At 59.1% G+C, this 24,375-nt stretch overlaps 2 protein-coding genes and 1 pseudogene across 3 annotated transcripts in view; all 3 read left to right on the forward strand.

The window, feature by feature from the left end:
- Positions 1–1,016: 1,016 nt before the first annotated feature.
- On the forward strand, positions 1,017–4,927 carry LOC311202907 (butyrophilin subfamily 1 member A1-like; the record flags this gene model as incomplete). The annotated part of the gene is made up of 9 exons (XM_084277553.1): positions 1,017–1,089; positions 1,467–1,814; positions 2,156–2,437; positions 2,682–2,786; positions 3,001–3,021; positions 3,311–3,331; positions 3,486–3,506; positions 3,744–3,776; positions 4,254–4,927. 9 exons carry the CDS (start codon positions 1,017–1,019, stop codon positions 4,925–4,927), a joined length of 1,578 nt encoding a protein of 525 aa, XP_084133679.1.
- A 3,020-nt stretch (positions 4,928–7,947) lies between these two features.
- Positions 7,948–24,375, forward strand: part of LOC311202908 (butyrophilin subfamily 1 member A1-like) — a 197,971-nt pseudogene continuing 181,543 nt past the window's right edge. Inside the window, exons 1-2 of the transcript in view lie at positions 7,948–8,011; positions 8,525–8,608. The product of the transcript in view is annotated as a butyrophilin subfamily 1 member A1-like (transcript). The remainder of the gene's footprint in view (positions 8,012–8,524; positions 8,609–24,375) is intronic.
- On the forward strand, positions 16,558–20,442 carry LOC311202775 (class I histocompatibility antigen, F10 alpha chain-like). Its single transcript, XM_084277412.1, has 8 exons — positions 16,558–16,665; positions 17,136–17,396; positions 18,103–18,378; positions 18,455–18,727; positions 18,811–18,921; positions 19,059–19,085; positions 19,365–19,394; positions 19,572–20,442. The coding sequence occupies exons 1-8, from the start codon at positions 16,566–16,568 to the stop codon at positions 19,574–19,576; spliced, it is 1,083 nt and encodes a 360-aa protein (XP_084133538.1). The 5' UTR covers positions 16,558–16,565; the 3' UTR covers positions 19,577–20,442.

Consider the following 24,375-nt stretch of genomic DNA (forward strand, 5'->3'; position numbering starts at 1 on the left):
GCCCCATCCCCTGGCCCAGGCTGCCAGGCCTCACCCCCAGCACCCCCAGCCTTCAGGCCCCAGGCCCCTCCCTCAGGCCCCATCCTCAGCCCCACAGAACCAGACCCTGGGAACCCGCTCCACCATGGGTTTCTCCATGGGCTGCAGGAGCATTTTTCTCTCCAGCACCTGGGGTGCTTCCTCCCCCCTCCCCAGCCTTGGTGTCTGCACAGCTCCTCCCTTTCCTGGGGGCAAAATGCATTTTTTTTCTCCTCCATGTGATTCCAGCGGCGCTGTGACCATCACTGATGGGCTCGGGCTTGGTCAGCAGTGACTCTGGCCTTGAACTGGCCCATGTTTCCTCTCTGGAGCCTGCAGAGAGCTTGTGGGTGCTTCTTGCAGGCGCCATCTCTGCAGCCCCCCCTTCTTCACCAGTACCCAGCTATGCAAAACTGCAGGAGAGGCGCCACTCTGGGAACAGCCACCTCCATCAGCGGCACCCAGGAGGGGACAGGGAGGGGCTTGAGGTCCCTTTTGCTCTCTTGTCCCTGGGAGCTGATGAATGCTTCATTTTCTGGCTCTGGGCTGTGGCGGGAAGGTGATCAACTTCAGCTCCTCGCCTGGGCTGGGACCTCAAGTCCTGCCCAAACATGGTAAAACTGAAACTGGGCAAATTTCCGTTCTTTTCAGCAACCTGCTGCATCCGGCAGCTCGTTTCCGCCCCACCAGCCACTGCTCTTCCTGTGGGGGTTCAGAACATTTCCTTTCATTTCGAGCCGTTATCAATTTGGGATCCCTCCTGGAGAGGGGCCGTGGGGCAGAGCAGGGGCTGCCCCAGGGACCCGTCTGTGGTCCCATCCTGCTCTCGAGCACCGGTTCCTGGCACCGTCGGGGTGCTGGTGCAGGGGCTCTGGGGATTTTGGTGCCTCTTTGGGGCAGGGGCAGCCCTTCTTCACCAGATCCCCTCTGGGGTGACTGTGACCCCCACCAATCTCCTCTGCACCCCTTCCTCTCCCTCCTCACCAGTGCAGCTACAGATGTGGCTCCCGGGGAGCCCCGGGGACCTCCTGAGGTTTTGGGTGACTCTCCACGTGCTCCAGCTGGGATCAGGTAGGGATCCTGTGGGGCTGGTGGGGGTCTTCTAACTCTTGGGGTGGCAGAGGCGGGGCAGGAGCTGCCGTGGGGTGGGGGGAGCCCAGCTTGGAGCTTGTCCCTGCATGCTTTCGCTTTCCCTTCGCTGCTGTGGCTCACAGCAGGGCTAGCTGGGGTGGAAGTCGTTCTTTGGAGCAGGTTCTCACTTCTCTTTCCAGTCTTTCCAGTCTTTCCAGTCCCGCTCCAGTTCCTCTGGGGTCTCTGGGCCATGGGAGGGCAAAGCAACGCCTGCGGCATGGAGCGTGCCCCAGTCACGCCAAGCTCAGCCCTGGCCTGCAACACCCTCGATTAACATAGGCACCATCTCTGTGTCTCTGTCCTTGTCCATGTCCAAGCTGACTTCAGAGTGGTGGGACCAGACCACCCTCTCCGTGTCACTGTGGGGCAGGATGTGGTGCTGCCCTGTCACTTGTCCCTAGCTGTGGACGCTCAGAGCTGGGACATCAGGTGGATCCGTCAAGATGTCACTGAAACGGTGCACCACTACCGACATGGGGAGGATGTGTCTGGGGAGCAGCTGGAGGAATATGTTGGGAGGACAGAGCTGGCCAGAGATGGTCTCTCCAGAGGACGCCTGGACTTGCGAATCTCTGGGCTGAGATCCTCTGATGATGGTCAGTACATCTGCACCGTGATGGATGGCATCTCTTATGGAGAAGCTACAGTGGATCTGGAGGTGTCAGGTTTGTGTCTTACAGGGTGTTTCCAGAGATGGTTGTGGTGTCCCTGGGCTCGTGTGTCCATCCCAGACCCCTGCCCCATCCCTTGGTGCCCCAGGAGAGCTGGCATGGTGCCTGCCAGCCTTCGGGGGTGCAGGCGCTGCCTGGAGGCGCTGAAGCTGGGCAGCTGGGTCTTGCTGTGACGGGAGGTGTGGGGGGAGATCTGGGGCCGTTGGGCATCAACACTGGGTGGGTCCTGCCCAGGTTGGGGTGGGTTTGGTGGGAGCGGTGAGGGGTCTGCTCGGGGATGCGGTGGGGGCCTTGGAGCTGAGCCCACCCCTCCCTGAGCCCAACCTCTTCCCCAGCCACAGGATCTGGCCCTCAGCTCTCTCTGGAGGGGTACGAGGCCGGAGGCATCCGGGTGCTGTGTCGATCGGCCGGATGGTTCCCGCAACCGGAGGTGCTGTGGAAAGACCCCGACGGGCACCGTGTCCCCTCGGTCTCCCAGAGACGTTCCCCTGATGCCAGGGGCCTGTTTGACACCGAAGACGCCATCGTGGTGACGGGGACCAGAGATGGGAACTGGTCCTGTGTGGTCAGGAACCTCCGCCTGGCCCAGGAGCAGGAGGCGTCCCTGCGCATCTCCGGTGCGACGGCTGCAGCAGCCCCTGCGGCGCCCGAGCAGGGCGGGGGGTGGCTGCCTGGCTGGGGGCAGCTTTGGGCTGGGCTTGGGGGGCATCGTGGGGGTGTGGGGGGGGCTCTGTCCCCTAAAGGCCAGGGCTTGCAGGACAAGGGCTGCATGGGGGTGTGGGGCGGGGGTCTCTGGGTCCTTCTCCCCACGGACACGAGTGGAAATCGGTCCCTTTCCCTGCGGATCTGTTTGTTTCCCAGCTCCCTTTTTCCACGACGTCCGTCCCTGGATGGCCGCTCTGGGCGTGTTCCTGGCACTATCCCTTGGGCTCCTTGGCCTTGGGGCTTCTCTCTGGAGAAGGAAAGGTGTGTTTGCCCCCGAGGGACGTGTTGACTCCACCCAAAAGCTCTTTGGGAAGGATGGAAGGGGACGAGGACACAGTGGGGTGTGGGTGGGGGGAAAGGGAGCACGCCCAGAGCACCTGGCTGGTGGGAAGGTGCCAGAGACCCTCTGGAGCTGTTCCTGCTGAGGAAGCAAGCTGCTCTCCTCACCTCCTCTTCCTCTGGCTTTGCTTTTCAGTGCTGCTGTCCAGAGAGCTGGGTGAGTCCTTCTGGCCCCTTCCCCCAGCAAAACCTCCTTGCACAGGAGCCCCTGGTGGGGACTTGGCTTTGGGGGTTCCTGACATTGGGCTGAGCTCCAAAGAGCCTGGGTGGGCTGGCAGGGGATGGGCTGGCAGGGAACCATTGCCGGGATCCAGGAGGTCTGTTCCTACTCCCCTAAAAGGAGGACCTGGGGATCAGCCTGAGCTCTGTGAGCTTCTGTGGGATCAGCCCTGGGGTGAGTGGTTGTTCCCTCTGGTCACACGTTGCTTCTTGGTTTTGCTTTCCAGGGAAGCGGGATGCAGAACTGGGTGAGTCTGGTGGAAGGAGCCATTCCTGGGGTTGGGGGTTTCCCTTCCCAAAGAGGAATTTGGGGTGTGCCCGAGCTCTGACGGCTCCTCGAGGGCAAATGGGGGATGAGCAGATGTCCCACCTGATCACGCGTGGTTTCTCTTTGTTTTCCAGGGGAACGAGATGCAGCGCTGGGTGAGTGTCCCTGAGCTCCAGCACAGCCTGGGGTCCTGTCCTGGGATCTCTGTGCTCATCCATTCCCCTCCCTGCCCGTCCTCTCCATCCCCCATCCCTGGGGCTGAGAAAGCCCAAGGCCATGTGCCTGGGAGGGTGGGCAGCTTGGGGACACCCGCACTGGGAAGGAGCCTCTTCCCTTCCCAGTGCTGCTGGGACTGTCTATGGGATGTGACCAGCTCTCCTCTCTCCTTGTAGCCTGGAGGAACTTTCTGCATCCCCACACTCCAGGTAATTGGGGGTTTGGGTGCCGCTCTGGGGTGTTCTCCTTCCATTCCTTGTTTGCAAGGGGCATCTGGAGAGGACAGTGCGTGGGACTGGCCGTGCCTGGGGGTGTTGGGTGACTCCCAGACCCCAAGCATGGCACTGGACTGCTCCCCTGCTGTTTTCTGGCCTTTTCCACCCCTCATGAGCTCCATCCTTGGGGCCAAGGGGAGCCATCTCCCCCCTGACACCTGGGCACTGCCCAGACCCAGCCACTGCCTCCCCATCCTGCTCCTCCGTGCTGGGGCCGCAGCCCCACTGGTTCCTGTCCCCATGGCGCTGAGCTTGGCTGTGGCCGTGATGGGACTGACCCTGGGATGGGATCTCTTGGAGGAAGGAGATGCCCGGTGTGCTGCCCCTGGGGCAGATCCTGTCCCCAGCGGGGTGTATCCTGCCCAGTGCTGAGCTCTGCCCCTGATGCTCTGGCTCCTCCTGTCCCTGCAGACGTGGTGACCCTGGATCCCAACACGGCTCATCCCGATCTCATGCTGTCCCAGGATGGGAGAAGTGTGAGATGTGGAAGCGAATGGCAGGACCTGCCCAACACCCCTCAGAGATTTACGTACTGGGCCTGTGTGCTGGGCCAGGAGGGGTTCAGTGAGGGGAGGCACTGCTGGGAGGTGGAGGTGAAGGGGGAGGTGGGAGGGGATTCATGGTGGGGTCTGGGGGTGGCCAGGGACTCTGTGAAGAGGAAGCAGGATATAGAAGAGAGCCCCAAAGAAGGGATCTGGGCGGTTGAGCACTATGAAGGGAAGTTTCAGTCTCTCACCTTTCCTCGCACCCCCCTGTCCGTGTCCCGGATCCCCAGCAGATTCTGGGTCTGTCTGGACTGCCCGCGGGGGCTGGTGACTTTCATCGATGGTCACAGTGGGGCTGAGATCTTCACTTTCCCACCAGCCTCGTTCAATGCAGAGACCATCCGACCCTGGTTTCTGGTGGAGTCAGAGTACACCGAGCTGTGCCTCAGGAACAGCACCTCCTGTTCCCCTTCTTCACTCCCCACAGCCCCACAGAGCCCCAGCCCCTCTGCAGACCCTGCCCACACTCCTCTCCTCCCTGCCACAGGAACAGATGTCACACTCGACCCCATCCCAGCACTGGGAGAAGGGGGGCAGTGAGGGGGCTGGGCAGGTTTGGGCTGGGCTGGAGCTCATTTCCCCACGTCCCTGGTACGGGCTGTGTGTTGTATTCCTGCTGCAGGCAGAGCTGATCACGCTGTGATGATACAATCATCAGGAGCCACGTGGGGATACGCAACCCGCGTCCGGGACAGGGTTGCTCCCCCTGGGCTCCATCGTATCTCCAGCTGTCCCAGCTGTGACCCGTTGGTTGCAGCTCTGGGTCTGGCTGGACTGAACTCTATGAAGTCGAATTTTGCAGGAGGGTGGGACAGAAATGTGTTTGGGTTGGTGCCCAGACACGGTTAATGGTGGGTCAGGGCTCTGCCTGGCTCTGCTCACAACCCCCTGTAAGGTACTAGAAATGTGCCTTAATCCCCAACAGAAACCTACCAAACCCTTTACCAAACCTCATTCCTCTCCTCTGACCTTCCAAACCTCATTCCTACCACACCACCTCACCACCACCACAAGTGGCTTGTGCCATGGACCTGATGACTATGCAAGGAACCAACACCAGGAGAGCATTCCTTTCACATCCCACCCAAAAGATATCAGGAGCCACCTGGGGAGCTATTCCCACATCAGGAGCCATTCCCACATCAGACATTCCCTCATCCACCCTGAAGCATTCCCACAGCCAGGTGGAAGGTTGTGGCTCTGCCAAGGATGACTAGAAAAGGGGAACCAAGCAAGGTGAAAGGATGCAACTCAGAACCAAGTAACCAGAGGAGCCAAGACATGGGGGAACATGACAACCACGGAAGTCATGGAGACATCAAGGAACATCATCCCCCCCTCAGACCCAGTGACACTCAAGGATACTCTGCCATCGGATGGGACGCTGTAGCTCTGTGGTGGTAGATATAGCCCCCCACCCCTTCCTCTTTACTACTCTATTTCCCTCTCTATATATCTCTTGTCCACCCTTTTCTCTTTCTTCCCCCCTTCCCCTGCATGTTTCTTATGGGTCAAATAAAGTAACTGGATCCTTGAGTCTGTTTTGAGTCTTAATTCTGTTCTCTGAGAATTGGGCAGAACCGATCAGATCAAACCCCTGAGAACTGGACGTCACTGGGGGGTTGAGCCCAGCCGCCCCCAGCCACCCAGAGTGATCTGAGCATCCCTTGGGACACAAGGGGGTTTCACCTCTGCCAAATTAAGCCTTGTCTAAGTTGTGGGTCCTGACACCCCCCATTGAAGATGAGCCCGAGGACTCATCCAAAGGACACTCTGGTGACAAGCGTCCCTGGGGAGAGCTGAACGTCTGAGGAAGAGGAAAGCTCCTGACCCAGCTGGGGCAAGAGCTGGGGTTGACTGGAGCCCCTCCATAGCCATGTTCTCCCCTGTCCAGCTGGGAGGGGCAGTGACAGAGTGGCTTTGGTGGGCATCTGGCCTCCAGCCAGGGCCAAACCACCACACTTCCTCCTCCGCCTGTTTTGCCTTTCTATTCTTCTTACTTTCTCCATTTCCCCCTTTATTCCTTCTCCCCACCCGTCACCACCCTCTTTTTTCCCATTTCTTCTTCTCAGCCTCTCCCTCTTCCTTCTCCCCAGTCCCGGCTGCCTGACCCTTGCCCAGACAGGAGATGCTGGCAGGTGCCTCGACCAGTTGATGAAGCTCTCAGAGATCTGGGTTAGCACAGGACAGGAAGGGTTGGACTCTATAGTCTCAAAGATCTTCTCCAACTCTGTTATTCTCTGATTCCCTCCCCACCCATGGGAAGTTGGCAGCAGCCCAGCTCTGATGGCAGAAGGCTCTGACCTTGCCAATAGCCCTGCATTCCCTTGAGATGGGGAAGTCACTCATGCTGAAAGCTTTGTAACCAGTTCAGGGAACACCCTGCCCATGCAGACAGGGTGTGCAGCCCACACCCAGCCAAGGAGGAGGTAAAAAAGGCCACCCAATGGGACAAGTGAAAACAAGCCCTTCAGCCTGTAGCGTTTGGACGTGTTGTTTGGGTGATGCTGTAAAAAGGCCGGTGCAATAAAGCCAGAAGCATCCTGAAACACATTGGTCACTGCCTGGTGTATTGTGTCCCAGCGCTGTGAGCAGGAGGTGTGCTCTGCCCGGGGTCTCCAGGAGGGATCCTTCCTCCCCGCTGTTCCTTGCTGAGGCAGCTGCCTGTGGAAGAGCCTTTGTTTCACTCCTCAGCCGGCTCCACCATGGTCCTGCCCACGGGCTGCAGGGGAACCTCTCCTGTGTCTCCTGGAGCACCTCCTCCCCTCCCCTTCTTCCCTGGCCTGGGTGTCTGCCAAGTGTCTGACGCTGTCTCGCTCCCTTCTCTGGGGGCCAAACGCGGCCGGTTGCGGCTCTTTCCTATCCCAGAGGCGCTGCCGCCGTCGCTGATGGGCTCGGCCGTGGTCAGCAGCAGGGCCGGCCTTGAGCCCGGCCGGTGTTGGCTCTGTTGGGCCTGGGGGAAGCTTCAGGCAACGTCTTGTAGAAGCCGTCCCTGGAACCCGCACCCCAAAGAGCCACACAGACTGACAGCCATTCCCAGACCCCCAGGCCCTATCGCCAGGCCCAAGCCCCATCCCCAGGGCCATCCTCAGGCTCCCGGGACAGGGCAATCAGGCCCATCCCCGGGCCTCATCCTCAGCACCATCCCCAGGCCCAGGCTGCCAGGCCTCACTCCCAGCATCCCCAGCCTTCAGGCCCCAGGCCCCCCCCTCAGGCCCCATCCTCAGCCCCACAGAACCAGACCCTGGGAACCCGCTCCACCATGGGTTTCTCCATGGGCTGCAGGAGCATTTTTCTCTACAGCACCTGGGCTGCTTCCTCCCCTCTCCCCAGCCTTGGTGTCTGCACAGCTCCTCCCTTTCCTGGGGGCAAAATGCGTTTTTTTTCTCCTCTCTGTGATTCCAGCGGCGCTGTGACCATTACTGATGGGCTCGGCCTGGTCAGCAGCGACTCCGGCCTTGAACTGGCCCATGTTTACTCTCTGGGGCCTGCAGAGAGCTTCTGGGTGCTTCTTACAGGCGCCATCTCTGCAGCCCCCCCTTCTCCACCAGTACCCAGCTATGCAAAACTGCAGGAGAGGTGCCATTCCAGGAAAAGCCACCTCCAGCAGCGGCACCCAGGAAGGTACAGGGAGGGGGTTGAGGTCCCTTTTGCTCTCTTGTCCCTGGGAGCTGATGAATGCTTCATTTTCTGGCTCTGGGAAGATGATGAACTTCAGCTCCTCGCCTGGGGAGGGGCCTCAAGTCCCTCCCAAACGTGGTAAAACAGAAACTGGGCAAAGTTCTGTTCTTTTCAGCAACCTGCTGCATCCGGCAGCTCGTTTCTGTCCCACCAGCCACTGCTCTTCCTGTGGGGGTTCTGAACATTTCCCTTTATTTCGAGCTGTTATCGGAGAGATTTGGGATCCCTCCTGGAGAGGGGCCGTGGGACAGAGCAGGGGCTGCCCCAGGGACCCATCTGTGGTCCCGTCCTGCTCTCGAGCACCGCGTCTTGGCACCGTCGGGGTGCTGGTGCAGGGGCTCTGGTGTTTTCGGCGCCTCTTTGGGGCAGGGGCAGCCCTTCTTCACCAGATCCCCTCTGGGGTGGCTGTGACCCCCACCAATCTCCTCTGCACACCTTCCTCTCCCTCCTCACCAGTGCGGCTACAGATGTGGCTCCCGGGGAGCCCCGGGGACCTCCTGAGGTTTTGGGTGACTCTCCATGTGCTCCAGCTGGGATCAGGTAGGGATCCTGTGGGGCTGGTGGGGGTCTTCTAACTCTTGGGGTGGCAGAGGTGGGTCAGGAGCTGCGTGGGGTGGGGGGAGCCCAGCCTGGAGCTTGACCCTGCATGCTTTCACTTTTCCTTGAATGCTGTGGCTTGCAGCAGGGCTGGCTGGGGTGGAAGTCGTTCTTTGGAGCAGGTTTTCACCTCTCCTTCCAGTCCTCCCAGTCCTGCTCCAGTTCCTATGGGGTCTCTGGGCCATGGGAGGGCAAAGCAACGCCTGCGGCATGGAGCGTGCCCCGCTCACGCCAAGCTCAGCCCTGGCCTGCAACGCCCTCAATTAACGTAGGCGCCATCTTCTGTCTCTGTGTCCTTCTTCATGGCCAAGCTGACTTCAGAGTGGTGGGACCAGACCACGAGCTCCGTGTCACTGTGGGGCAGGACGTGGTGCTGCCGTGTCACTTGTCCCCAGCTGTGGATGCTCAGAGCTGGGACATCAGGTGGATCCGGCACAGGGTCTCTGAAACGGTGCACCACTACCGACATGGGGAGGATGTGTCTGGGGACCAGATGAAGGAATATGTTGGGAGGACAGAGTTGGCCAGAGATGGTCTCTCCAGAGGACGACTGGACTTGCGAATCTCTGGGCTGAGACCCTCTGATGATGGTCTGTACGTCTGCACCGTGATGGATGGTGCCTCTTATGGAGAAGCTACAGTGGATCTGGAGGTGTCAGGTTTGTGTCTGGTGTTTGCAGGGTGGTTGTGGTGTCCCTGGGCTCGTGTGTCCCTCCCAGAGACCTGTCCCATCCCTTGGTGCCCCAGGAGATCTGGCATGGTGTCTGGCAGCCTTGGGGGTGCAGACGCTGCCTGGAGGCGCTGAAGCTGGGCAGCTGGGTCTGGCTGTGCCGGGAGGTTTGGGGGGAGATCTGGGGCCGTTGGGCATCAACGCTGGGCGGGTCCTGCCCAGGTTGGGGTGGGTTTGGTGGGAGCGGTGAGGGGTCTGCTCGTGGATGCGGTGGTGGCCTTGGAGCTGAGCCCACCCCTCCCTGACCCCAAGCTCTTCCCCAGCCACAGGATCTGGCCCTCAGCTCTCTCTGGAGGGGTACGAGGCCGGAGGCATCCGGGTGCTGTGTCGATCGGCTGGATGGTTCCCGCAACCAGAGGTGCTGTGGAAAGACCCCGACGGGCACCGTGTCCCCTCGGTCTCCCAGAGACGTTCCCCTGACGGCAGGGGCCTGTTTGACACCGAAGACGCCATCATGGTGACGGGGACCAGAGAGGGGAACTGGTCCTGTGTGGTTAGGAGCAGCCGCCTGGCCCAGGAGCAGGAGGCGTCCCTGCGCATCTCCGGTGCGACGGCTGCAGCCAGCCCCTGCGGCGCCCGAGCAGGGCGGGGGGTGGCTGCCTGGCTGGGGGCAGCTTTGGGCTGGGCTTGGGGGGTAGCCTGTGGTGGGGCAATATCCGCCTTGAGGCCAGGGCTCTTGGGACAAGGGCTGCATGGGGGTGTGGGGCGGGGGTCTCTGGGTCCTTCTCCCCACGGACACAAGTGGAAATCGGTCCCTTTCCCTGCGGATCTGTTTGTTTCCCAGCTCCCTTTTTCCACAATGCCCGTCCCTGGATGGCCGCTCTGGGCGTGTTCCTGGCGCTCTCCCTTGTGTTTCTTGGCCTCGCAGCTTCTCTCTGGAGAAGGAAAGGTGCGTTTGCCCCCGAGGGACGTGTTGCCTCCACCCAAAAGCTCTTTGGGAAGGACAGAAGGGGATGAGGACACAGCGGGGTGTGGGCGGGAGGACAGGGAGCACGGCCAGAGCGCCTGGCTGGTGGGAAGGTGCCAGAGACCCTCTGGAGCTGTTCCTGCTGAGGAAGCAAGCTGGTCTCCTCACCTCCTCTTCCTCTGGCTTTGCTTTGCAGTGCTGCTGTCCAGAGAGCTGGGTGAGTCCTTCTGTCCCCTTCACCCAGCAAAACCTCCTGGCACAGGAGCCCCCACCAGGGACTTGGTTTTGGGGGTTCCTGATGTTGGGGCTGAGCTCCAGAGAGCCTGGGTGGGCTGGCAGGGGCTGGGCTGGCAGGGAGCCATTCCTGGGAGCCAGGTGCGTCTGGCCCTACTCCCCAAAAAGGAGGAGCTGGGGATCAGCCCGAGCTCTGTGAGCTCCTGTGGGATCAGCCCTGGGGTGAGTGGTTGTTCCCTCTGGTCATACGTTGCTTCTTGGTTTTGCTTTCCAGGGAAGCGGGATGCAGCCCTGGGTGAGTCTGGTGGAAGGAGCCATTCCTGGGGTTGGGGGTTTCCCTTCCCAAAGAGGAATTTGGGCTGTGCCCGAGCTCTGACAGCTCCTCATGGGCAGTTGGGGGATGAGCAGATGTCCCCCCTGATCACACATGGTTTCTCTTTGCTTTCCAGGGGAACGAGATGCAGCCCTGGGTGAGTGTCCCTGAGCTCCAGCACAGCCTGGGGTCCTGTCCTGGGATCTCAGTGCTCGGCCCTTCCCCTCCCTGCCCATCCTCTCCATCCCCCATCCCTGGGGCTGGGAAAGCCCAAGGCCATGTGCCTCGGAGGATGGGCAGCTCGGGGACACCAGCACGGGGATGGACCCTCTGCCCTGCCCAGAGCTCCTGAGACTGGCTCAGGGATGTGACCAGCTCTCTTCTCACTTTGTAGCCTGGAGGCACTTTCTGCATCCCCACACTCCAGGTAATTGGGGGTTTGGGTGCCGGTCTTGGGGCTTCTCCTCCTGTTCCTCGTGTGCAAGGGGCATGCCTGAGGGTGTTGGGTGACTCCCAGACCCTGAGTGTGGCACTAGGCCGTTCCCCCACTGTGTTCTGGCCTGTTCCACCCCTCGTGAGCTCCATCAGTGGGGCCAAGAGGAGCCATCTCCTCCCTGACACCCCAGACACTGCCCAGATGCAGCTGCTGCCTCCCCATCCGGCCCCTCCACACTGGGGCCGCAGCCCCACTGGTTCCTGTTCCCATGGGACCGAGCTCAGCTGTGGCCATGATGGGACTGGCCCTGGGATGGGATCTCTTGCAGGAAGGAGATGGCCTATGTCCTGCCCTGTGGGGCAGATCCTGTCCCCAGGGGGATGAAACATGCCCAGCTCTGAGTTCTGCCCCTGATTCTCTGGCTCCTCCTGTCCCTGCAGACGTGGTGACCCTGGATCCCAACACGGCTCATCCCGAGCTTGTCCTGTCCCAGGATGGGAGAAGTGTGAGAAGGGGAAGCAAATGGCAGGACCTGCCTGACACCCCTCAGAGATTTACGTACTGGGGCTGTGTGCTGGGCCAGGAGGGGTTCAGTGAGGGGAGGCACTGCTGGGAGGTGGAGGTGAAGGGGGAGGTGGGAGGGGATTCAGTGTGGGCTCTGGGGGTGGCCAGGGACTCTGTGAAGAGAAAAGAGCACATGTACTGGACCCCCAAAGAAGGGATCTGGGTGGTTCGGCACCGCAACGGGAAGTTTGAGTCCCACAGTGATCCTCCCACCCCCCTGTCCGTGTCCCGGGTCCCCAGCAGAGTCTGGGTCTGTCTGGACTGCCCGGGGGGGCTGGTGACTTTCATCGATGGTCACAGTGGGGCCGAGATCTTCACTTTCCCACCAGCCTCATTCAATGGAGAGACCATCCGACCCCTCTTTCGCGTGGAGACAGAGGGCACCGAGCTGTGCCTCAGGAACAGCACCTCCTGTTCCCCTTCCTCCCTCCCCACACCCCCACAGAGCCCCAGTCCCTCTGCAGACCCTGCCTACACTCCTCTCCTCCGTGCCCCAGGAGCAAGTGTCCCCTTCAGCCCCATCCCAGCGCAGGGAGCAGGGGGGCAGTGAGGGGGCTGGGCAGGTTTTGGCTGGGCTGGAGCTCATTTCCCCACGTCCCTGGTACGGGCTGTGTGTTGTATTCCTGCTGCAGGCAGAGCTGATCACACTGTGATGATACAATCGTCAGGAGCCACGTGGGGATGCGCAACCCGCAGCCGGGACAGGGTTGCCGCCCCTGGGCTCCACCGTATCTCCAGCTGTCCCAGCTGTGACCCGTTGGTTGCAGCTCTGGCTCTGGCTGGGCTGAACTCTATGAAGTCGAATTTTGCAGGAGGGTGGGACAGAAATGTGTTTGGGTTGGTGCCCAGACACGGTTAATGGGGGGTCAGGGCTCTGCCTGGCTCTGCTCACAACCGCCTGTAAGGTACAGGAAATGTGCCTTAATCCCCAACAGAAACCTACCAAACCCTTTACCAAACCTCATTCCTCTGACCTTCCAAACCTCATTCCTACCACACCACCTCACCACCACCCCTCAGCCTTCAAGTGGCTTGTGCCAAGGACCTAATGACTATGCAAGGAACCAACACCAGGAGAGCATTCCTTTCACATCCCACCCAAAAGATATCAGGAGCCACCTGGGGAGCCATTCCCACATCAGGAGCCATTCCCACATCAGACATTCCCTCATCCACCCTGAAGCATTCCCACAGCCAGGTGGAAGGTTGTGGCTCTGCCAAGGATGACTAGAAAAGGGGAACCAAGCAAGGTGAAAGGATGCAACTCAGAACCAAGTAACCAGAGGAGCCAAGACATGGGGGAACAAGACAACCAAGGAAGACATGGAGACATCAAGGAACATCATCCCCCCTCGGACCCAGAGACACTGAAGAATACTCTGCCATCAGACAGGATGCTGTAGGTCTGTGGTGGTAGATATAGCCCCCCAACCCTTCCTCTTTTCCATTCTCTCTCCCTCTCTCTATCTCTCTTGTCCACCCTTTTCTCTTCCCCCCTTCCCCTGCACGTTTGTTGTGGGTCAAATAAAGCAACTGGATCGCTCACTCTGTTTTGAGTCTTAATTCTCTTCTCTGAGAATTGGGCAGAACCGATCAGATCAAACCCCTGAGAACTGGACGTCACTGGCCCTTCCCCTCCCTGCCTCTCCTCTCCATCCCCCATCCCTGGGGCTGGGAAAGCCCAAGGTGAAACCTGCCCAGCGCTGAGCTCTGCCCCTGATGCTCTGGCTCTTCCTGTCCCTGAAAACATGGTGACCCTGGATCCCAACACAGTGCATCCCAACTCATCCTGTCTGAGGATGGAGAAGTGTGAGATGGGGAAGAGCATGGCAGGAACTGCCCAACACCCCTCAAAGCTGGAAGGCTATACCATGCTGTATATAAAGGAGAGGACTCATATCAGTTAGGCGATTCTGACTTGCAGAAGGAAGGTCTTTGGGAGTAAGGGAACATGTCATGAACCAGCCATGATGAATGGTTGGCACAGCAGGTGTGCAGCTAGTTTCAGACATCAAAGAGAAACTAATAATGGTTAGGTATAGGATATGCTTATCAGAACCTGTTGTATTTCCTAACCAATCCACTGAGCATGACCAGTGTTTGTAAGCAATTAGCAGTCATCTAATTGCCATGTTTGCAGTGACAGGTCTATAAAATCTGTGTGCTTTCTCTCAATAAGCAGCTTCACCTTAATTCATGTCGAATTGCATGTGCTGCCCATCGTCGGCCTCCTCACTTATGTACAGCTGACACAAGCTACTGGATGAGCTTTGAACTTATCTGGCCGTTGGGTATGTACATCACTGCCCAAGGAAAGCATGGAACTGCCCCTCTTTGGAATACCAGTGGCATCTGCTAATTGGAGTTGGCCCTATAACTCCTAGAAAGATTCTCTGGCTCCAGATAGTGGAGAGGCTGTAAGTTCTCAAGTGACTGAAGGAGTGTTTGCCTGGTCAAAAATTGATGCAACTCCCAGTGGAAAAACATTATCAATTATCAAAAATTGATGCAACTCCCAGTGGAAAAACGAAACAGCTACAGTGATGCCAAGTATCCTGACATCACACAGTTGTAAGAAGAACAAATTAAGGAATGTCAATCCCAAGTTTGAGCTGCAGAGGCTGGGAAAAGCCGTAATCATAATGAAAAATGACACAGGTGCCTTAAAATGAGGAGACTTTAATGTGAATTATACAGCCCTAAATTGCAGTTTGTGTTTTGACCCATGGAAAGGAAAAGCTTCTTGTCAAAACACTTGCACAGCAAGTGGGTGTCAGCTCCCTGTAGTTCAGGGATTGAGAGGAGCTTTTTCATTTGACTGTATTCCTAAAGGGTTATGGTGGCCACGTGGAGATGGAAAGGCCTGGAAAGTGTCACCACATAAATGGAGTGGAACATGTACTTTAGGATACCTAATTCCTGGAGACTGAATATTTAATCACTCACACCCTCCAGCAGGAATTCTACGGACCCACTGGAGGAAAATATATAAAAGGGGAATAAATGCCCTAGTAGTACAGGCAACTGCTTTTCATGGCTTTGCAAGGGCATTCCTCCCATGGCTTGGAGCAAGTGAGTTGGAAAAAGGTGGAGTTAATACGTCTGCCAGCATGGAGTTACTCCAAAGGGACACCAGTGATGCTCTCCATAGATTGCAATTAGAAGTTTCCTCCTTAAGTACCATAGTTAGACAAACTGGGATTGCATTAGCTCTGCTGCTTGCCAAGGAATGAGGTGTGTGCATGGCAACAAGCCAAAGCTGTTGTGCAGATAGAAATTGAGGAAAGGAAAATTAAGCAGATTTAGGTAATATGTGGGAACAAAGAAAAAAATCTTCACCAAGTAGCTCAGGTTGATACATCATCATTTAAAGAGGTTTGGAATAAACTTACTTCCTGGCTCCCAAACTTTGCCTGGCTCAAACGACTTTTCACATTTGTTCTTATGAGAAGTATCCTAGTTTTAATTTCTTGTGTGGGGATTCAATGTTCTTTGTGGTGTTGTAAACAGAGCGCTAGAACACATGAAGATTGGAGGGCAAATACAATAAAGACATCGAGAAGAGGCAGGTAAATACTTTTCAAAATCACCAAACCAAGAGAGAATCCTTTGAGATTACAAAAGGATCTGGAAGGATAATGAAAAGGGGGGGAATGATTCAATGAAATGTAGTAATGCTGAAGAGATTGATGTAGATGTAGCTTAAGAGACGATGAATATAACTGTAATATAAGAATAATTTGCATGTTTTGAGAATAGACAGCAGTTGTGTTTTAAGAATAGATTTGGTTTGGATTGTAGTAGAATCCGGCTGTAGCCACGTGAGCTGGTTCGTTAGAGCAGCGACACAGTTTAACCCTAACGGGGGCACAGCCTTGAGGATACCAAGGTGAAGACAGGGGAGGAATAATTAGTGAGACCAATGGCCAATTAAGAGACAGGGAGCATTAGGGGTGAGGGGTTCGTGTGTGCAGCAATGGGGTTTTGAGACTCTGGAGGAAACCGTGAAGAGGATTCGCTGAGGGGGAGGAAGACGTCCAGCCTTCGTCCCTGAAGCCCCCCCTGAGCATCCCTGGGCACACACTATCTGGCAGCAGCTTCTGAAAATGAGTTTCTGTACATAATTTGCATACCCCCGGCCTTTTCTTACATGTTCTACCCCCTGTGTGTGGTCAGTGTGTGTCCAGAGGGGGAGGGTTTGTTTACAGGGCGCAGAGGCTGGAGGAGCGCTGCCGCCCTGTCTGCCTGGCGCTGCAATAAAGGGTCCCTGCGGAACAGCCCCCGAGGCTGCTGAGTTTTGATTGCGGCTTTTGGAGGGTTCAGAGCCCGGGGGAAGGGGCCGAGAGCGGGGCTGGGCTGGGGGTGTGGGAGGAACTGGGAGTTGGGGGGGGGGGGGGGGCGAGGGGTGACCCCAGGGTGGAGGATGTCTGGGGCTCTGGGGAGGGGTCGGGGGTGGGGCTGAGGGCTGGGCGTCCCCGTGGGGGGTCCCGGGCTGAGGTTACGGGGGGCTGTGCCCGCCCTTTCCCCCCTCCCCCGCGCTGCTTTCGGCGCTTTCGCTTTCACTTCTAACCTGCAGAGGCAGGATCTGCCCGGCGCCTGGTGACGTCAGAGACGTCTCGGACTGCTATTGGTGGATGGGTGTTGGTGCAGCCAATGGCGGGGCTCGGAGTGTGGCTCGGTCGGCGCGTTGGCCTCATCCGGCCCCGGAGCGGAGCGATGGGGCCCGGCCGGGTGTCGGGCCCGGGCCCGGGCTGGAAGCTGAGCCTGGGGCTCTTGCTGGGGCTCTTGCTGGGGCTCTTCGGCTGGGCTTCGTGCGGTGAGTGCGATGGACCCGGAGCCCTTTCCCTGGGCTCCGGGGCCCTCCCCCTGCCCCCCTTTCCTGGGCACCGGGACCCCTCTTGACCCTCCTCCACCCCTCTCTGGGCCCCGGCAACTCCCCTGGGGCGAAGGGAGCCCCTGGTCCCTCCCACAGGACAGCGGGAGCCCCCTCGGAATGCTCCCCCCTTCCCGACCCCCCTCTTCCTCTTTCGCCTCTCCCCCTCCAACCCACCCCTTCCCCCTTCCCCCTTCCCATCTTCTTCACCTTGGGACCCCCCTGCCCCCCCCGTCACTGACACCGGGGACCCACCGGTCTCCCCTTCCCGGGAAGGGAAACCCCCTCCTGGACACATCTCGCTGCCCCACCAGTCCCATCCCCCCCGCCCCGAGGGTCCCTGTGCCCCCACCCCTCACTGGGACATGGGTCCCTGCCCCCCCCACCCCTCACTGTGCCCCGTGTCCCTACAGAGCCCCATTCTCTGCGCTACTTCTCCGTCGGGGTGTCAGAGCCCAGCCTGCGGGTGCCCGAGTTTGTGTCCGTGGGGTACGTGGATGGGAACCTCATTTCGCACTACGACAGCGACACGAGGAGGATGGTGCCCCGGGCAGACTGGATGAAGAACCTGGACCAGCAGTACTGGAACTGGAACACCCAGCGTGAACAGGACAATCAGGAAGTTTTCCTTGGAAACCTGGAGACGCTGCGGCAGCGCTACAACCAGAGCGGGGGTGAGTGTGGGCTGGGACGGGAGAGCTCCCACCCCCCTCAGAAGACCCTTCCCTGCCCCACGCTGCTGCCCTGGCCTGTGCCCACCCTGCCCTGCCCGGTGCCACTGTCAGCAGGTTCCCAGCATGAGGGGGTGCCTTGACCCAGAGCTGGGGAGGCACCCCCAAACCCAGCACAACCCAGTGCCCAGCACCCCAGCCCAGGCCTGGCTGCCACAGCCCACCCCTCACTGTCCCCATGGCAGGGGAGAACCCCAGAAATAGAGGGGCTCCTATGCCATGTCCCAGCCCCACCACCTCCCATTCCTATGGTGCTTTGTATTCCCCACCCGAGAGCCAGAGGGGCTCCCCCAAGCCATCCGTGTAGCCCCCCCACCCCAGAGCCAGAGGAGCTCCCCCAACCCATCCCACCTGGTGTCCCTGCCCCCACAACATTCAGGTCCCTGTCCCATCCCCTTGCTGTCCCAGGGTGCGTGGGGCTGGGTGCCAGCCCACCCATGCCCTGGGCACAGGGGGTCTGTGTCACAGCTCTGTGTGACACCCCGAGTGCTGTGGGCCCTGGGCAGGGTGGGGGCAGCTCTTGTGTCAGTGCCCAATTCCCTTCGGGCTCACACAGGGCTGGAGTGGGGGTGCTGCTGGGGGGCCTTGCCCCCCTCAAGGCCCAGGGCTGCAGCAGCCCCTCAGCCCCGTCTCCCTGGTCATGTTCCAGGGGATCACACATGGCAGTTCATGGCTGGCTGTGACATCCTAGAGGACGGTACCATCAGGGGGTATGAGCAGTACGCCTACGATGGGAGGGACTTCATTGCCTTCGACAGGGACACGATGACGTTCACTGCGGCAGATCCAGCAGCTCAAATCACCACGAGGAAGTGGGAGGCGGATGGGACTGTCGCTGAGCACATGAAGCAGTACCTGGAGACGGAATGCCCTGAGTGGCTGAGGCAATATGTGAGCTATGGGCGGGACGTGCTGGAGAGGAAAGGTGAGGGGAGATGGGGACCCTGGGGAGGGGCCAGCGTGGATGTGTGTGCCAGCCCTCACTGCCACCCCTTCCCCAGAGCCCCCCACGGTCCGAGTGTTGAAGAAGGAGACCCAGGGGATCCTGACCTTGCACTGCCGCGCTTACGGCTTCTACCCACGGCCCATCACCATCAGCTGGCTGAGGGACGGTGAGGTCAGGGACCAGGAGACCCAGCAGGGCAGCATCGTGCCCAACAGCGACGGCACCTACTACACCTGGGTGTCCATCGAGGCCCCTCCTGGGGAGCAGGACAAGTACCGGTGCCGTGTGGAGCACACCAGCCTGGCTGAGCCGGGGGTCTTTGCATGGGGTGAGTCTGGTGGCCTTGGGCACGTGGAGGGGTGGGCTGGGAGCTGTTCCCCTTCCCCTCCTCATGCCCTTGCTTGTCTCCAGAGCCGGAGTCCAACTCATCGACCAATGTGCTGTGGGTGGTCATTGGTGTCCTGGCTGCCATCATCATCACTGGCATCATTGGATTCTTTGTGATCCAGAGGCGCAGATCAGGTAAAGCCCCAGGGTGTGGGAGGATGGCAGAGCCTGGGGGGCTGTCAGGGGCTGTGGGCACCAGCTGCAGCGCTCTGGGGAGCCCCCGAGCCTGAGGGTGAGGTGCAGTGGATGCTGATGCCTCTTTCTCTCCGCAGGGGCTACAGACTATGGCAAGGCACCAAGTGAGTACCAGGGTCAGGTCTGGCTCCAGCCACTGCCCAGTGCCAGGGTGGTCTCGTGGCTCTGGTTTCTGGCTGCTGCTGGTGTTACCCCATCCCCTTCCTTTCTGTGCCACCCCTCTTGACAGCCCCATAGTGGGGACATATGGCAGAGGGGGTGTCTGCCCTTCAGTGCTCCTGGTGCCATCCTGCTCTGCTGCAGCGTGGCCACGGCTCCTGGCACGTGCACTGAGCCCGCAGCGAGCACAGGGCTGGCAGCTCATGGTTCTTTCTCCCTCACAGGCAGAGATGGGGGGACTGGCGTCCAAACCGGTACGTTGTGGGGCCGGGGTGGTGGATGGGGCAGCCCCAGCTCTCTGTGCTCCCCCATGGAACCCATGGCCTGAGCGACTTCAGGCTGGGGAGGGGGATGCGGAGACCCCCAGAGCAGAGTGTTGGGGACAGGGAGGTGGCCCTGGGTGACACCGTTTCTCCCTTGTGTCCTTGCAGCTTAACTGCTCCAGGAAGGTCCGGGGGGGAGTGCTGGATGTGGGCCCTGCTCTCCCACCGGCTGCACGCAGAGGTGCTGATGCAGAGAGCTGATGATGCTGCGCCTGCCCATGCTGCTGTGCTGGTGGCTGGGGACACGCTTCGTTTGCAATGCTTTGATAATTGGGCAATTAGTTTTTTACCAATGTTTTAGTTTTCAGGTTGAAAGTGATCATTTTGTTTGATTTCATGATATTTAATAATGCTGAGTAGCTTGATACCGCTGTAGCTTGAGACAGTTAACCGTCATGAATCAAGTAATGAGTGAATTAATACATAAGAATTAATTAGCTGTCAGGGAGAGAAGGACCAGGGGGTGTTGGGTGACTGTGACACTCCATGAGCCAGCTGTGTGCCCAGGTGGCCAGGAAAGCCAACAGCATCCTGGTTTGTATCAAAAATACGTGGCCAATAGGTTTGGGGAGGTGATTGTGCCCCTGGACTGGGCACTGGTGAGGCTGCACTTGGAGTGCTGGGTCCAGTTCTGGGCTCCTGACCATAGGAAGGACATGGAGGTGCAGGAGCGAGTGCAGAGAAGGGCAACCAGGCTGGGGAGGGGGCTGGAGGGCAAATCCTGTGAGGAGTGGAGGGAATGGGCCTGGAACAGGGGCCTTGAGCTGGATCAGGCCTGGGGCCAGTTCAGGGCCTGGGATGGCCCTGGAACAGGGGCCTTGAGCAGGGTCAGGGCCTGGGTCAGGCCTGTGAGCCAGTTCAGGGCCTGGGATGCGTGAGGAACAGGGGCCTAGGACAGGGTCAGGGCCTGGGATGGGCCTGGAACAGCGTCAAATAAATAGAATTTATTTGAGCAAGCAATAAACAGGCACAAAACAGCGCTGGGCGTCCTGGGTAGTTCTTGCTCTACCAACGTCACGCACCCCCCTCTTCAGTTTTCATGCTTATATACTGTTGCAGAGCAGCCACTCCTTCTTAAGATTGGTTCGTGTTCTGTCACCAGCTGAAGCTGCTCAGCCGGTACCAGCAACTGTGCCTGCACCACCCACAGTGTCACACCGGGTAACTAAGCAACGGGAAGGCACCTGCAGGACCCCTCCATCCAGCACACAACCCCCTTTTTCCCCTCCAGAATCTATTTACATTGCCCTTGGCCAGACAGGGGTGTAAAAATGTCACGTCCCACTATGTGGCCCTGACATTGTTTCATACCCATTTTGGATCTTCTTCTGGCTTTATTCTCATCAGGGAATGGGTTTTTGTCTTTCCCTGGTTCTGGGGCCACAGGTACTGCAGCTGTTTGCATTCCTTGTGTGACCGGGTGTATTAATCCCCTCCCCATCTGCTGGTTTGAGAACAAATTCCTTATGTTCTTATTTATTACAGACATTAAGGAAAAGCCCTTCCCAAAAGGGCTATCAGGTGCTGCCCAGGGAGGCGGTTGAATCCCCGCCCCTGGGTGTGTTTAAGATCCAGGGAGATGATATGCTTAAGGATACGGTTTAGCACAGGACAGAAACGGTTGGGCTCGATCTCAAAGGCCTTTTCCAACCCGGTGATTCCGTGATTCGGACCAGAGGTGGACCCAGTGGCCCTAACTCTTGCTGCCACAGGAGCAGATGTCCCCCTCGGCCCTGTCCCAGCCCAGGGAGCAGCGGGGCAGTGAGGGGGCTCAGAAGGTTTCAGCTGGGCTGGAGCTCATTTCCCCACAGTGGCTGGTACGGGCTGTGTGTTGTACTGATAACAGTGTGATGATACAATCGTTAGGAGCCATGTGGGGTTGCTCCCCCTGGGCTCCATCATATCTCCAGCTGTCCCAGCTGTGACCCGTTGGTTGCAGCTCCAGCTCTGGCTGGGCTGAACTCTATGTAAATTCAAATTTAGCAGGTGGGTGGGGCAGAAATGTGTTTGGGTCGGTGCCCAGACACAGTTAACGGGGGGTCAGGGCTCTGCCTGGCTCTGCTCACAACCCCCCTCTGAAGACCAGCCTGAGGACTCATCCAAAGGACACTCTGGTGACAAGCGTCCCTGGGGAGAGCTGAACGTCTGAGGAAGAGGAAAGCTCCTGCCCAGCCGGGGCAAGAGCTGGGGGTGGCTGGAGCCTCTTGATAGGCGTTTTCTCCCCTGCCCAGCTGGGAGGGGCAGTGACAGAGCGGCTTTGGTGGGCGTCTGGCCTCCAGCCAGGGTCAAACCACCACACTTCCTCCCTCCCCCTTTGTTTACCTTTCTCTTTTTTTTACTTTCTCCATTTTTTTCCCCTTTATTCCTGGAGGTGTCAGGTTTGTGTCTGGTGTTTGCAGGGGTGGTTGTGATGTCCCTGGGCTCATGTGTCCCTCTCAGACCCCTGTCCCATCCCTTGGTGCCCCAGGAGAGCTGCCACGGTGTCTGGCAGCCTTGCAGAGTGCAGACGCTGCCTGGAGGCGCTGAAGCTGGGCAGCTGGGTCTGGCTGTGCCGGGAGGTTTGGGGGGAGATCTGGGGCCGTTGGGCATCAACGCTGGGCGGGTCCTGCCCAGGTTGGGGTGGGTTTGGTGGGAGCGGTGAGGGGTCTGCTCGGGGATGCGGTGGTGGCCTTGGAGCTGAGCCCATCCCTCCCTGACCCCAAGCCTGGGCTCTTCCCCAGCCACAGGCTCTGGCCCTCAGCTCTCTCTGGAGGGGTACGAGGCCGGAGGCATCCGGGTGCTGTGTCGATCGGCCGGATGGTTCCCGCAACCAGAGGTGCTGTGGAAAGACCCCGACGGGCACCGTGTCCCCTCGGTCTCCCAGAGACGTTCCCCTGACGGCAGGGGCCTGTTTGACACCGAAGACACCATCGTGGTGACAGGGACCGGAGAGGGGAACTGGTCCTGTGTGGTCAGGAACAGCCGCCTGGCCCAGGAGCAGGAGGCGTCCCTGCGCATCTCCGGTGCGACGGCTGCAGCCAGCCCCTGCGGCGCCTGAGCAGGGCGGGGGGTGGCTGCCTGGCTGGGGACAGCTTTGGGCTGGCCTTGGGGGGCAGCCTGGGGTGGGGCAATATCCATCTTGAGGCCAGGGCTCTTGGGACAAGGGCTGCATGGGGACGAGGACACGGTGGGGTGAGGGCGGGAGGACAGGGAGAAAGGCCTGGCTGGTGGGAAGGTCCCAGAGACATTCTGGAGCTGTTCCTGCTAAGGCAGCAAGCTGCTCTTCTGACCTCTTCTTCCTTTGGCTGTAGAGTACTGTTTGGGGCTGGTGGGAGTGTGAGGAGGGGGTTGTGGGGCTGATGGGTCCATGGGGCACTAGTGGAGCTGTGGGGTCATTGGGGGTGAGGAGCCAGAGGACATGGGGACCAAGGATCTGGGGGACACAGGGGACATGGGGACCAAGGGGACATGGGGAGTGAGGAGCCAGAGGACATGGGGAGCGGGGACCCAGGGGCCACTGGGCATTGAGACCAAGGGGACATGGGGACACGGTACACAAGGGACACAGGGACACTCCATAGAGTCCCTCTTGGTTTGATTCCAGTCCATGCTCCATGTGCACAGGGAGCTCCACACCAATGTGGGGAAGAACTTTTACCCAGAGAGGATGAGGGAGCCCTGGGACAGGCTGCCCAAGGGGGTGTGGAGTCTCCTTCTCGGGAGAGATTCCAGCCTCATCTGGATGCCTCCCTGTGTGACTTGTCCCAGGGACCCTGCTTGGGCAGGGGGTTGGACTCGATGGGCTCTGGAGGTCCCTTCCAACCCGATTCTGTGATGACGTCATTGACTTGTCTCAAGTCGTGCAACAAGCACCATCTACTGTCCTGTTTGGGGAGGGTAAAGACAGGAGTATCCCAGAGACTCGTGGAGGGCTGGACATGTCCCTCAGCCATTTGGGAGCTTGACATGTCCCTCAGTTGGAGTTTGACATGTCCCTCCCTCAGCTGGGGGTCTGACATGTCCCTCAGCTAGTTTGAAGTTTGACATGTACAAGGAGACCAAGGAGACCAGGGGGCTGAAATTGGACATGCTCAGGTAGACCTGGGGTGGGAAGGGCCTGTGCAACATGGGGACAGAGGCATCTCAGGCTGCCATTGGTGGATGGGTGTTGGCGCAGCCAATGGCGGGGCTTGGAGTGGGGCTCGTTCTGCGCGTTGGCCTCATCCGGCCCCGGAGCGCAGCGGGGGGAGATGTTCTCAGTCAGAACACTTCAGCTCTCAGGAGAGTCCCCGCCACTGTGGCAGAGACCCTCAGCATGTCCCTGGGCTGTGGACATGGAGGTCGAGGCCTGGGCAGAGCCCCGTCACGTAGGTGTCCAAGGGCCGCGGCCCTGGGGAGCATCAACACCAGGACCAAGGAGACCAGGGGGCTGAAATTGGAGAGGCTTGGGTAGACCTGGGGTGGGAAGGGCCTGTGGGACATGGGGACAGAGACACACGGACGGGTGGGCTCAGGATGGAGGGTGGGCCTGACCCCAGCACTGCAGCCAGCGCCCAGGGCATTCATCAAGCTCAACGGGCTGGAATGGAGGGAGTGGGGCTTCTGGGGAGCAAAGGATGGTGGCTGGGGCATTGTGATGGGGAGGGCAGCAGAGTCGTTAGTGCAGGTTAATTAATGACAGCAGGGTAATTACAGCCAGGAAATCTCCCACAGTGCCTTTTCCTGCTTCCTTTGCCCATCTGCTTCCTTTTCCCACCTCAGCTCCAGAAGAAGGTCCCTGCTCAGCCGAGCCTCCCAGTTCCCCAGCTTCTAGAAGGTGGGACTTAAACATTCCCCAGCACTGATGGACCCCGACGCCCTCAAAAGCCAGGGGACCTTCCCAACTGGGCCCCTCACCAGTCCATAACCTGCTCTCCCCATGTCTGGTGTTGAA

Source organism: Gallinula chloropus (assembly GCF_964237585.1).
Source record: "Gallinula chloropus genome assembly, chromosome: 32".
NCBI classification, from domain to species: Eukaryota; Metazoa; Chordata; class Aves; order Gruiformes; family Rallidae; genus Gallinula; species Gallinula chloropus.